Here is a 14,513-nt window from a genome sequence, read left to right as displayed (position 1 = left end):
ATCTATTTGCCATGAAGTGATGGGACCAGATGCCATGATCTTCGTTTTCTGAATGTTGAGTGTTAAGCCAACTTTTTCACTCTCCTCTTTCACCTTCATCAAGAGGCTTTTTAGTTCCTCTTCACTTTATTTGTGTACAATTTCTAGTTCTTTCTACAGTGGACATGTATTATTGAGTCTTTTAAAAATGGCAGCTGTCCTTTGATTTTTTTTTATCCTGAGCTCCTAACAAGACCTTTGCCTTGTAACGATAGAATTCAGGGTAAGGTCCAGGAAGATGGAACCCATTGAGCTGGTGTCACACAATGGACTCTACCCAAGAGATAACAAATGGTACAGTAACCAGCTGGCCCAGGAAAAAAGGATCTGCTTAACTCAGGATAGTCAGGGAAGGCTTCACAGAATAGGAAATATTTTATCTGCAATCATGAAGGAACCATTAAGAGTTCAAAGGCAAAAATGTGGAGGAAAGAACTGGGCAAGTCATTCTACACTTTTGAGTCTTTGCCTTTTTGTCTGTAAAACGGGGGCAGTAGCATGTTTCATTGGGTTTGGAGGCCAATTAAATAAGACAGGTATATAGATGTTCCCCTGCCCCCCACAACCCCAGTTGTAGCACAGTATCTGGTGCATATTAGGTAATGAGGAGCTAATTTTCATTTTTGCATTAAAGATAAACATTCTGGAAGGGCACTAGTTTTGGCTTTTAAGGAGTTCACTCCTGTTCTCATCTTTTCACTGTTCTCATCTTTTCAGCAGGCCGAGGACACTGGCTAGTGGCTCGGAAAGGTGGCCTCAAGAAGAAGCCCAAGAATGTGGCTGAGACAACAGCTGAAGGTCAGGAAGGCCAGAAGATTTCCTTTGAGGTTGGAGGGAAGAAAGGGTCTCGACAGGAAAACCAAGCGGACACTCCTGGACACATGCTGGACCTGGCTTTTCTGGTGAGAGTGAATGCATTCTGGAAGGGCTGGCAGCACCAGCTGACGACTGTCTTGGTGAGGGGGTGGCAAGGACTTGCCCTGCTTCCCTCTGGTACATTTACCTCCCATCCATCCCAAACTATTCGAATGGGCTTGGCAAATGGAGTGCCCCCAAGATGCTGAAGGGACCCAGAGCTTTCTTTATATGTAAAGCTTTCTTTACATCCACTTTGTGAGATAGGTGTTATCATCCCCATTATATTGTTGCCCTTGTACAAATGAGAAAACTGAGGCCCCAAGAATTAATGTGCCTTGGCCGAAGTTCCTCAGCTAGTAATTAGGACTCTAGTTTACCCTGGATTAGAACTACTCAGAATTAAAACTCTGGTCTATTGACTGTAAAGCCTATACCTTTACAAATATTTTATCAGGTAAAAAGTCTTCATTGAGCCAGGGAGACAAAGCAGTAAGTCAGGGTAAACAGTAAATTTAAAAATCCTATTCCAGCACCCTGCTGGCTCAGTTGGTAAAGAAGCTGCCTGCAATACAGTAGACCTGGGTTCGATCCCTGAGTCAGGAAGATCTCCTGGAGAAAGAAATGGCAACCCACTCCAGTATTCTTGCCTGGGAAATCCCATGGACAGAGGAGCCTGGTGGGCTACAGTCCATAGGGTCACAAGAGTTGGATGCAACTTAGCAACTAAACCACCATCACTATTCCAGCACATAGTAGGGTGTAAAGCCTTCTACTCTGCTCTGGGGAGACTCTAGGAGCAGGGGAACTAGGGAGCCTCACACACCACTGCCTTTGTCCTTGGGGTTTAGTGTCTGGCTGAAAGCCAAGGATGCCAACTAGATATACCTAGTGTCTGGGTCAGGCTTTACAAAGAGGACTGGGATGGTAGTTTTTATTTACTCTGTGCAATGCCTCAGTGGCTTTACACAGAAAGACCTACTTTGTAAACCAGTATTAATGTGCGGTCCAATGCTCATAGCTTCCCAAGAAGAACTCCCTGGCAGCTTACTTAGTTCCCAGACTCTGCTTATGGTTCCTGCACAGATCAAATGTTGAAAGAGAACTTAAAGGAGGCATCTCACCTCAAGGTGGGTAGCATAGGCTTTTTGCAGAATACTGTGGAGTTTCTTTGATTATTAGGTCCACTTCTCATTAGGGATGAGGAAGATTGAAGCAGCAGTACTGAGAAGGGGCAGAACCACTTCCCATAGTGCTCTTCTTTTCCCCTTTATTTTCAGCATTTCAACATATCCACACTGAGATCACTTGTTACAATTCTGAGATGACTGCTGAAACTCTGGTCATCACATTTATTTATTTTTTTATTTTTTTGGTCATCACATTTAAAGCATAACATCCAGAGGTAGAAAAGGGAACGTCACTGTCTTATATTGATTTTTAAATATAAGCAGCTTCCCAGAACTGACCTCCTACCCCAGCAGCCTGCGTCTCATTGGCCAAAAATACATCACAAGTCCCAGCAGTCACTGGTTAGGGGACCATGACCACCATGCTTGGATTAGACAAAGTCAAGACTTAGCCTGTAGAGCTGGGGTTGAAGGATACATCTAGTTAGAGAAATGTGAATGATACTGGGTTCTTTCACAGTGAGAAGTAGAGAATGGCTCTAGAGAAATGAGCTAACAATGTCTGGTATAGTGGTTTCTTTCCACCCTTTTCTGTCTTCTCATCCTCTGTGTGTGTCAGATACAGCAGTTTTTGTAAAATTGCCATCAGCCCTCTGCCAAAAACCTCTTGACAGCTTTCCATTGACTGTGGGCTAAAATCCACAATCCTTTGCAGAGCCACCATGAATCCGCATGATCTAATAAGCACGTCCATAACCTTACCTACCTGTTTTTCATCCTCTCAGAAACACCTTGCTTTCATTTGCCTGAATGGCATTCACAAACCCTGCCACCCACTTTCATGGGACCAGCTCGTACTTAGCACTTAAGGTATCGGCTGAAATATTCCTCAAATAGGTACTTCCTCACTTCTACACTAAGATAAGGATCTCCCATTACTGTCTCCCATGGCTTCTTGAATTTCTCCTTTAAAATACTTACTGTATTTGTAAATACTTGCTTGCTCATTGGCTTCCATGCAGTTTTAAGCTTTATGAAGGCATGAAATACTTCTGCTTTTCTTTGTTGTCTTAAGTTCCCAGTTCCATGCCTAACCATAAAAGGCACCATAACTAAATGATTAACTGAAAGAAGGAATGAGGTTTGGTTAAATAGAAATAGCAACTTCAAAGTTGAGACTTTTTGTCTACCTTTTAATTGTCAAGGACAATATATGGTAGTCCTAAGAGCACAGTGTTTAGTGATTACAGATTTGGGTTCAAATCATAGATCCATCACTTATTGGCTGTGGAACCTTAGGGAAGTCATTTCCTCTCTCTCAGCCTTATTTTTCTCATTTATGAAGAGATATATTCCCTTATGTCGAAGAGTTTAGTTAAGATTAGGAGAAAGTAATTTTTTTTTTTTTTGGCCACACTGAGTGGCCTATAGGCTCTTTAGTTCCACAGCCAGGGATCAAACCCGCACCCTTTGCATTGGAAATACAGAGTCTTAATCACTGGACCACAAGGGAAGTCCCCGGAGAAAGTTCCTTGATATATTTAGCATGACACATGGCCCAAAGTAGTATATAAATATTTGGCGAATAAATGAATAGATGAGCAAACATAAAAGTTATGACAAGTGTTTTGGTAGTGCCCCAGAAATAAAGATTTTATTCTAAGAATCAGTTAGAGGAAGTGGAGCTCTAAAAAGACAGAGAAGGAATAGAGAGGAATGCAGCCTCCTAAGAGCCCCATAAAGTCCATGTTTCCACCCCCATCTTACATATGAGAAACAGAGGTGGGAGAGCCGACGTGGCAGCTTGATTCTGAGCAGCTCCAAAGCCTGTTCTTCCACTGTACCAGGCTGCCCTCCTCACCAGGGAGTCATTTGTTGTCTTGGCCAATTATATGAGCTTTGCTGGGGCCCTGAGTGCTGATTCTTTGCATTGTGTTGCAGCTGAAGCACCACTGTGTGAAGGATCCATCAGACCTCTGCAGCATTAACGTGAGCGGCCTGAAGTTCTCCAAGGTACGACTAGCCACCAGAGATGTGATTGTGGTGAGCTACACCTGAGGTGGCTCCTGTCTGATTGACCATCATAACTTCCAGAGTCTCTGGGAACTGGGAATCTGGGCATAGGAAGGAGGAGAGTCACACAGGGACTCACTGGGTGGAAACAACATTCACAGACACTGTCTTTTGCTATAGATTTGGTATTGCCATTATCCCATGTGAGGTGAGTTAAAGGAAATAAATAACCTTATGGAAGCGGTTTGAATGTGCATAGAATCTTATTGGGGTATGATTCATTGTGTGCAGAGAGTTCCCATCAGAAGAGCCTACAGGAGAAATTTCTCTCAGGTTTCAGTGCCAGGAATGGTATTGGTTCTCCCAAGATACTGATGACTGTTTTTTTTTTTTTTTTTTTTGACCATGGCATGCTGGATCTTTCCTGAGCACCTATCGAACCCGTGCCCCCTGCATTGGGAGGGTGGATTTTAATTACTTGACCTCCAGGGAAGTCTTGGTTTGTTCTTAGCTCACAGACTCTGTGACTTATATAATGAGTCATGTTTCTTTCCTTGCACTGGCTAATGGGTAGCTTGGAGCTAGATTTGTGGCCTGCCATCCCCAGTATATATATTATAGCACGTATTTTTGATCTGTAGGCCTTCCATATCATATAAAGAGAGATTGCTTGTAGAATGCCACACAGAAGTTAAAATGTATGAATGTAAGTAAATCTCAAAAGATCTGTGTATCTCAACACAAGTGAATCTCAAACATGTGGTGTTGAGTGAAGAAGGCAGATTGCAGAATGGTATCTACAGTATGATGGTACTTAATATAAAATTTTAAAACATATAAATAAAAACTATATATGGCTTGTGGATACACATTCATGTAATGCAAGTATTAAAGAGATGTGGGATAATCACCAATTCAGGATAGCTGTTTTTTATGAGAGGGAGGGTAGGGATATGTTGCAGGGATATCAATTCTCTATAGTGTTTTATTTCTTTAAAGAAATTTGAAGCAGAGACAGCATAATATTCAGATTTATTAAAGCTGAATAGTGGTTACACGGGCCTTCAGAGTAACACTTACAATACTTTGCTGACTAGAATTATTTCATGATAGGAAAATAAAAGAAGCAGAAAAGCCCTTCCTGTCTTTAGCAAGTAAATGCTCTTGTTCTTAACCCTTGAAGTCTTTGCTCCTTCTGACAGCAGCCCTGGAGCTTCAGCAAGGCCTCCAGGCAGGGAACTAATCTTATGTTCTTTGAAATGCCCTTTCACAGGCTAAGGAAAAGGATTTCAAGCATTTTAATTCAGTGATTTACATCAATGCCTCAGAAAACCTGCTTCCTCTAGGTAAGTTTTCTTCCTGAAAACCACCTCCTGCTTCCTGGCTGCCAGTCTTTCATGTTAGAAGTTGCCTGTCTGTTCACCTGTAACGCCATACATCTTGTTTTTGGAGTGCAATGAGCTGAGTGTGGGAGAACACATAGACCTGGATTCCAGCCCAGAGCCAGCACTACCTACGCAGAACACTTCTCTGTGAGCTGCCGCTTCTCTCTCTAAATGGAGATGATCCCCTTCCTTTCTTCCTCCCTAAGGCAGGATACTTTGTAGACTCAGACAGGATCAGTACAGTCAGCCCTCCATGTCTATATTTCCACATCCATGGATTCAACAAAACAGGGATATAAAAAATTTAGAAAAAATTCCAGAAAGTTACAAAAAGTAAAATTTGAGTTTGCCATGCACTGGCAGATATTTAAGTAGCATTTGTATTATATTTACAACCACTTACAAAATATGTTTCCTTGGAGGTTCAGTTGGTAAAGAATCTGCCTGCAATGCAGGAGACCTGGGTTCAATCCATGGATTGAGAAGATGCCCTGGAGGAGGGCATGGCAACCCACTCCAGTATTCTTGCCTGGAGAACCCCCATGGACAGAGGAGCCTGGCGGGCTGTGGTCCATATGGAATCACAGAGTCGGACACGACTGAGTGACACAGCACAGCACAGAGCATTTATATTATGTTCGGTATCAGAAATCTAGAGATGACTTAACGTGTACAGGAGGCTGTGTGCAGGTTATATGCAAATACTACATCATTTTATACAAGGCCCTTGAGCTTCCACAGATTTCAGTGTCCTTGGTGGTGATGCAAGATGGAGGTGGAGGTTGGGGACTGGGGTAGGGGGTGTGTATGGGGGTGTGTATGTAGAGGTGGGTGGTCCTGGAACCCATCTCCTACCCATACCAAGGGACTGTATGTAAAAAGTTTTAAGTCCCTGAGAACTCCTGCTCCTACTGCTAAGTCACTTCAGTCGTGTCCGACTCTGTGCAACCGCATAGACGGCAGCGCACCAGGCTCCCCCATCCCTGGGATTCTCCAGGCAAGAACACTGGAGTGGGTTGCCATTTCCTTCTCCGGCTGAGAACTCCTATAGGAGCGTAAAGCCTTCTTGTTTATTCAGCAAATCCACAGCGACCCCTGCTGGGTGTCAGGACAGTATGACTATTTGGCTTTTAGAAATCAGTGTGTCCAGTTTTCTGTTCTTCTGAGCTCAGTTATAGCAGGATACGGTAAGTGCAACGATAGAGGGAATCAGAAAATCAACTGGACCTCGAGTGTCAGAAGATACTTGTGAGAAAAGGAGTATGTAAGCTGAGATTTAAAACACAAATAGGAGTGACTCAGAAATTAGAAGGTGAGAAGGCATTTCAGGCCAACAGAACAACAGATGGGGGGCAGCAGTGCCTGACCAGGGACCCTGAAGAAGCTTTGTATGTGTGCAAGAGGTATAAGCAGAGGAGAATGGAGACTAGGAAGGTGGGCAAGGGGCCGCATATTATCAGGGGCACTGAGTGACATGGGCTTAAATCTGCAGGCAAAAGAGAACCTTGGAAGGCTTTGAAATAGAGACTCAGTAGTGGCTGTGAGGAGCATGGATTGTAAGATGGGAGCCAGGAAACCTGAGAGATGGTTGAATTTTTCCAGGAGAGGGGAGGTGAGGCCTCAACTGGGGCTGTGGCCACAAGGGTAGAGGGGACTGAGAGAGACAGAGTGAGAGAGGAGGTAGAAATAAACCAGACGTGGTAACTAAGGGGCATGTAAAGAAAGAGAAGAACCAAGGGGATTTACTGAGACAGACAGCAGTATAAGAAAGGCAGGTTTAGGGAGAAATAGGATGAATTCAGTTTTGAATGCATGGAGTTTGAAGGGTGTTTTTAAAGAAGTGTGTGACAAAGTCCCTGTCCTTGAGGAAACAGTGTGGTATCTTAGGAGCCTGAGTTTGAAAACAAAGGCCAGCAGGCATATGGAAAGATGCTCAACCTCATAAGAACTATTTTATGCCTATCAAATATTGACAGAAATGAGAAGGACTGATGACTTGCCAGCATTGGTAGGGAAATGGGTACTCTCGTATTCAAGTGAAATAAATTGGTGCAACATCTTTAGAAGGTAGTTTGGCAATGTCTCTTAACATAGTTGAGTAGTTCCACTCCCCAAAATTTATTCTACAGAAACACACTTGAACAAGGATGTTCATTGGAAATACCCTGAAAGCACATGTTTCTATTTGACTTTCTAGAACATTCCAACTCACAAAACCAACATAGGCCACACTTGACACCAGGTTCACTTAGAAGGCTCTGGGTAATTCCCCACGTATGCCAGCAGCACAGCCTCAGCACTTCATGTTCAGTGGAATCCTCTTGCCAGTTCCTGAGCAGTTCATGTAGCTGTTGAGGTAGCCATCCGTGAGCCACTCTTTGGCCACTCTCAATGGGTTGATGCCAGCACTCTGGCTTAGAAGCCTTATTCACCACAGGAGGAAATAGCTGTTGTTACACTCCATAGACAAGGCGCCCAGAGTTCCTGAAAAGGACATGGCCAATCACAGGAGTGCCCGCACCCAGAGAAGCCCAAAGTTATGGCGCCCCCTTCAGACAGGTATAGTTCATTCTTAGTTTCTCCTAGTCCAGATGTGACTTACCAACCTGGGGTCATTTTTACCACTGCAGTTTTGCTTAATCACACAGTGACTGTACCATTTTTTTTCAGGTTACCAATGGAAGAGGGCTAGAAAGTTAACTCAAGGTCCAGTTCTCAAGCAGAAGGGGAAGTGTTCTTAAGCTTTTATTCAGATAATCTAGCCACTATCCCTAGGGGTATGGTTAAATAAAATAGGGTATGTCTATACTGTAGAACATAATTCAAACATTATGCAGATCTGTATGTTTTGACTTAGAACATCTTTAAATCATATTGTTAAGGGGGAAAAAAAAGCAAGTCACAGTACAGTGTGTGCAGTATGAGTCCCTTTTTGTAGAAAGAAGTGTGTGTGTGTCTGTGTGTTTCAGTATGCACATAAAAAGTCTAGAGTACTATATGTGAAACTTTGAATAGTTACCTCTAGGTACTGAGATTAAAAGGAACTTTGATTTTTCTTATTTTTCTAAAAAACTTTTGTGGAAATGTTTACTTTTATAATCAGAAATAATAAGGATCATTTTTTAAAATGGGCTTTGGAATTAGATTCAGTTCTTGATCTTTCCATTTAGCAATTCTATTTCTAGCAAATCACTTAGCCTGGTTGAGCCTTGGGTTCTTCAGCAGTGGAATGGAAGTAGTAATCACTCTTTTTCAGAGTTGTTAGAGATTAAGAGTCCATGTAAGTAAAGCACTTTACGCAATGCTGGGCCTAACCCAGTGGGAACCCAGTAAATGACCACTATTTTATCTTTCTCTTATGTCTTTTACAAGTTACAGTTTCCCTCTTTCTCCTCCCTCTTTAGAGGCATTTCACACGTTTCCAGTCTTAAAGGAACTGGAGCTCGCATTTAACGGCATCAAAACAGTCTATGTGAAATACGGAGACTTTAAGTCCTTGGAAGTAAGTTGGAGGTAGGGAGTTTTTGGTGCCCACCTGTTTCCCTGTAAGGAATGGGTGTAAGGAGTCTACTGGTCATAATTTTTGGGAAGGAGCTCTCTGGGCCTTTATAGCTACCTTGCTTCAGGTGGTCCTCTGGGGAGGGTGGCGGAGTTGGTGGTGATGATAAAGGAGTGGGTTGGTGGAGGTGATGGCAGTTGGATGAGAATACACTATACCCATGGCCATGGTACATGGTCTTGGAAAATAAATGCCTAAGTAGTCTGTGTAGGAGAGTAAGTTTATTTTTTTTAATATAAATTTATTTAATTGGAGGCTAATTACTTTACAATATTGTATTGGTTTTGCCATACAGGAGAGTGAGTTTAAATAGAGTATTTTAGGACAAAGAATTTGAGAGGACATCTGGATCCAGTGGGGGTTGAGGCATGGGGGTTAAGTGCTAGGCACAGCAGACTAGCCCAGCTGAATGGGAGGTGTTGTGAACTTATTCCTGAGACCCACCCTGGTATGAATCAGCCAGATTGGTTCCAATGAGCTTGGATAAGGTTATGGGCCATAGACTCAGGGATGAGTATGAATAAAACGGAGCCTCTCTAAGTTCTATAGCAGACTCTTGACATCTGTATATCCACAGCTGTTTTGTATTTGAAAATATTTTTAAAAATTGCGCTCTTCTTGGAAATCTTTCTCCTATATTTCCCATAGTCATGCATCTTCTATACATGTTCTCATACTTCAAGTTAATCACCTATCAGCATCTATGAAAACTTTAGGGTAATTTTGTTTCACAAAAAAGCAAAGCTTTTGTCACCACCTGAGAATCTGCGTGCACAAAGAGTAGAGAACAGCAGAGCTGGATTGAGGTGTGGGGCAGGCATCTGGCCAGGCTCACTCACTAAGTAACGGGCTCTTCCTTACATGTTGGCCTTCTAGAAAAGCTTCAGAGTCACACCTCACCAAAATGTCTGCATGTCATGATCCTTGGGGTTTGCCTCAAAGAACTGGTAACTTAAATTATTTAATGTACAAACATCAAGAGACAGCCATTCTTCATAAAAACCTCATTTAACCCGGTCTGACCAGAGAGAAACCTTCCATAAGAGTGCACTTTTAAGAGTTACATGCCAAAGTTTTAAGGTGTTTTAACCACTTGGGATGGTGATCTTCCTGAAGTGGATTATACGTCCTTGTATTTTTAAAGCATGCTAAACTGAATGTAATGGTACCTTTTCTCCATGGTTTCCAGTCATATTGAGGCTCACAGTGCTTTACTATGATTTCTGACAGGAGTGGTTCTCATACTTATCCAGGAAGTGAAGTTCTTGAAAGTCCTTGAAAGGAGAGAAAGAGAGAAAATTTACAACAACTCATGCAGCTTTGTGCTAGGTTAAAAAACATGTTATACCAGAGTTTATTATAAACAGAGGGAAACAGGTTCCAGAAGCTCTAGAGATATAGGGGGCCACTTCTTTACCTACAGGCCTGGGAGCTTCTTACAGGTTTCCATTAATTTGTTATTTTGCTTTTTAAAAAGTAGTTATTGAGCTCCTGTATGTTGTACATTGTTCAGAGACTCCTACCTTCCTTACCCCAACCATTTCAACCTCCTACTTCAAGTGCCTGTGGGCCCACAGGGAGGGGACGTGACTACAGGCACTGACCCTACAGCTGACTTACTGGTTGATCATTAATTGACTTTTTGGAGGCCCTGCCTCATAGTGTGATTGCAACTGATGAATATTATTTATCCAGCAGACCAATCCTATCCAAGGGAATTTGTTTATATAAGAGAACAAAGTCAAGATTCAGAATGTAAATGAGAAGAGGAAATCTCCTGGTCAGTCATTTATTCCCCCTCTCTCTATGGTTTGCGAGGGCTCTCTAAGAAAAAGGATAAACCTATCAGATATCCTGAATTTGCAGCCAATAGCAGTGAATAATGTGTAATGAAACTTGATGTGACTCAGCAGATGCAACATCCAAGTTAGGAATCTTCTCTCCTTGTTTGCCAGAAAGGCTGTCACCCAGAGTAGAACTCTTCAGGAGTCAGTTTAGAAAAACAGCTTTGTCATGATTTTATTCTCTGATCACAAGTCTGAAAAAGAGTCAGCTGGAGAACTGCCTTAAAGTCAGGACACCTTGTTTGTAGTCTTGGTCCACCCCTGCTTTCCCCTAACCTCCTTGGCCAAATAACTTACCCTCTCAGTGGAACTTACGTCTCCCCCTCTGTAAATTCTGGGCCAGCTGTGAACTTCTTTGCCGTGCAAGTTCTAAGACTATTCATTTCTTTGAACTGTCCTTACTTCCGTAGAAAGCAGATTTGGACCCAACATTAAATAGCAAAACAGCCAGAGCAAGGGTCGGCAAACTTTTTCTGTAAGAGGCCAGACAGTGACTGTTTTAGGCTCTGCAGCCCCTAGGCTTGTAACTAGTCATAACTGTCATAACTAGTCCACTCTGCTGTTGTAGAAGGAAAGCAGCTGTAGACAATATGTAAGCAAATGGGCAGGGCTATGTTCTCATAAAACTTTCTGATGCTGAAATTTGAATTTTATTTAATTCTCATACAATGTTATATCATTGTGTTTTTTTCCCCCAACCATTTAAAAACATACAAAGCATTCTTAGCTCACAGGCCATACGAAACAGACAGCAGGCTGGATATGGCTTACAGGCCTTCGTTTGCCAATTTCTGAGCTAGAACACTGATGGAACAGCTCAGTATGGTTGGAATGCAGTGAGACACAGTAGAATATGGTGATAGATGAGCCCAAGAGGAAACAGAAGAGACTGTAGAGAGCCTTGGAAGAAGAGGATTCAGTTCAGTCGCTCAGTTGTGTCTGACTCTTTGCAACCCTGTGGACTGCAGCATCCCAGGCCTACCTGTCCATCACCAACTCCTGGAGCTTGCTCAAACTCATGTCCATCGAGTTGGTGATGCCATGCCACCATCTCATCCTCTGTTGTCCCCTTCTCCTCCTACCTTCAATCTTTCCCAGCATCAGGGTCTTTTCCAGTGAGTCAGTTCTTTGCATCAGGTTAATACAGTCAATACTTCACAAAGTATTGGAGTTTCAGCTTCAACATCAGTCCTTCCAATGAATATTCAGGACTGATTTCCCTTAGGATTGACTGGTTTGATCTCCTTTCAGTTCAAGGGATTCTCAAGAGTCTTCTCCAACACCACAGTTCAAAAGCATCAGTTCTTTGGCACTCAACTTTCTTTTTAGTCCAAGTCTCACATCGATACATGACTACTGGAAGAACCATAGCTTTGACTAGACAGACCTTTGTTGGCAAAGTAATGTCTCTGCTTTTTAATATGCTGTCTAGGTTGGTCATAACTTTTCTTCCAAGGAGCAAGCATCTTTTAATTTCATGGCTGCGGTCACCATCTGCAGTGATTTTGGAGCCCAAAAAACCAAAGTCTGTCACTGTTTCCATTGTGTTCCCATCTATTTGCTATTAGTGATGGGGCTGGATGCCATGACCTTAGTTTTTTGAATGTTGAGCTTTAAGCCAACTTTTTCACTCTCCTCTTTCACTTTCATCAAGAGGCTCTTGAGTTCTTCTTCGCTTTCTGCCATAAGGGTGGTGTCATCTGCATATCTGAGGTTATTGATATTTCTCCCAGCAGTCTTGATTCCAGCTTGTGCTTCAGCCAGCCTGGCAACTTGCATGATGTACTCTGCATATAAGTTAAATAAGCAGAGTGACAATATACAGCTTTGATGTACTCCTTTCCTGATTTGGAACCAGTCCATTGTTCCATGTCCAGTTCTAACTGTTGCTTCTTGATCTGCATACAGATTTTTCAGGAGGCAGGTCAGGTGGTCTGGTATTCCCATCTCTTTCAGAATTTTCCACAGTTTATCGTGATCCACACAGTCAAAGGCTTTGACGTAGTCAATAAAGCAGAAGTAGATGTTTTTCTTTAACTCTCTTGCTTTTTTGATGATTCAACAATTTGATGAATACCAGCTGGTCTCTGAGGACAGCTTAAGTGTTACCTGCTGTGTGAAGCCCATCTGAAGCCCCTAGTAGAGGTCAAACATCTATGCTGGTAGCATTGCTACTTAACAGACACACATTATGTATCTAGCTGCCTGACTAGGCTGTGAGCTCACACAGGGCATGGACTGGTTCACAGTAAGCCTTCAGTATACAGGCCTTGAATGAAGGGATGGTGATGACCATGACAGGCATCATTAAGCATTTACTGTGTTCCAGGCTCTATGCTAAAGGCTTTACCTACACAATTTCTCATAAAAATCCATTATTATTTCTACTTTATACATAAGGAAGCTCAGTTTAAGTAATTTGTCCAATATCACAGTTAGTCAGGACTTAAAGCCAGGTCTACGGGGGGTATCAGTTAATTGCTGCAGTGGAATCAAACCAAACCCAGCCTCCTCCGACAGTGACCTAGAGTCAGTTGTGTTTATGTGTGATTGACTGTGTTTTACTGAAGCGGTAGACTAGAGACCTTGCCCCCTGCACCAGCTGTGTAAGATGCTGAAACTGGCCCCATTCAGTAAGGGTCAGTGGTGTGTGTGGGTGGATGTGCTACCAAGTACTGCTCGCCACACAACAGGCCAGTAAATCAAGAGACAAGTTGTTGGGGCACTGAATAGTGAATTTATTCAGAAAGCCAGCAAACCAAGAAGATGGTGAACTAATGTCCCAAAGAGCCATCTTGCCTGAGTTAGAATTCAGGCTTCTTTTCTACTAAAAGAGGAAGGAATAAAGTCAAACATTTCCTGGATTAGTCAGCCTCCTGAGGGGAAGTGTTAATTTCTTCCTTCCTGCAGTCATTCAGAGGTGGGCCTGCTCAGGAGTTTTCCTGTGAGCTAAACAGAGAATTTTAGCTTACGGCTCATTACCTGGGAGGCAGGATTCCCAGAGATGGGCCATTACGTATAATTTAATTTTATAGGCAACATCCCTTTAGTGATTACCAGGTAATAAAATAAAAAAGGTTCATCCCTATTACAGAGAGGGAGGGAAGGGAGCAAAGAGCTAAAGTAGGTGTCCAGAGAGTCTCTTCTGGAAAGAAAACAAAGACTGGAGTGATACCATTTATCATAATTGCCTTTGTGTTTGCAGAGAGAAACTCAGTTTCCTGGCTGGCCCCCTAACCCAAGTCGACTGTATCATGAATCTCGGTGGCTAGTTAGAATGTGCTTTATGATGAGGTGACAGTTTGGGTCATTGTCCTCATAAGCCAGTTCATTTCAGCTGCTTATTTTATGTGCACCTACTGTGCCAGGGCCTGTGCTAGATTACAGTGGCAAGGCACTTCACCTCGGAGTTTATAGCCTAGCCTACCGCTGTGCACCAGGACCTGCTCGCTTGGCACATCCATGCACCAAAATCTCTAGTCCTCAGCCTTATATCCCGTTATCACAGTTACCTGGCTGACTATGAGAAATACCCTGGAAGCAGTCTAGATAAAGCACTCAAAGTCAGAGGAGGGAGAGAGTCCATCTGGCTGGGAATGAAAAAAGCTTTCAGAAGGAGGGAGCTTTTGAGCTGGCCTTTTAGGGCTTGGATTTTGATACATAGAAAGAGGGCATTCCTGAGTGAAAA

At 42.8% G+C, this 14,513-nt stretch overlaps 1 protein-coding gene across 4 annotated transcripts in view; it reads left to right on the top strand.

Moving 5' to 3' along the window:
* XRRA1 (X-ray radiation resistance associated 1) overlaps positions 1-14,513 on the top strand; it is a 67,679-nt gene that overhangs the window by 15,349 nt on the left and 37,817 nt on the right. For 2 of the 4 annotated variants that reach the window (XM_019975731.2, XM_019975733.2), the window contains 4 exons: positions 757-941; positions 3,966-4,037; positions 5,311-5,383; positions 8,827-8,924. In XM_019975731.2, coding sequence (XP_019831290.2) covers positions 757-941; positions 3,966-4,037; positions 5,311-5,383; positions 8,827-8,924 — 428 coding nt within the window. Of the gene's footprint in view, positions 1-756; positions 942-3,965; positions 4,038-5,310; positions 5,384-8,826; positions 8,925-14,513 lie in introns of those variants that run through there. The other 2 variants (XM_019975732.2, XM_019975734.2) reach the window with 2 other exon arrangements.

This window comes from Bos indicus, chromosome 15 (genome assembly GCF_029378745.1).
Source record: "Bos indicus isolate NIAB-ARS_2022 breed Sahiwal x Tharparkar chromosome 15, NIAB-ARS_B.indTharparkar_mat_pri_1.0, whole genome shotgun sequence".
NCBI classification, from domain to species: Eukaryota; Metazoa; Chordata; class Mammalia; order Artiodactyla; family Bovidae; genus Bos; species Bos indicus.
Note: the sequence above shows the minus strand (reverse complement) of the source record. Positions and strands in the feature narration are given on the sequence as shown.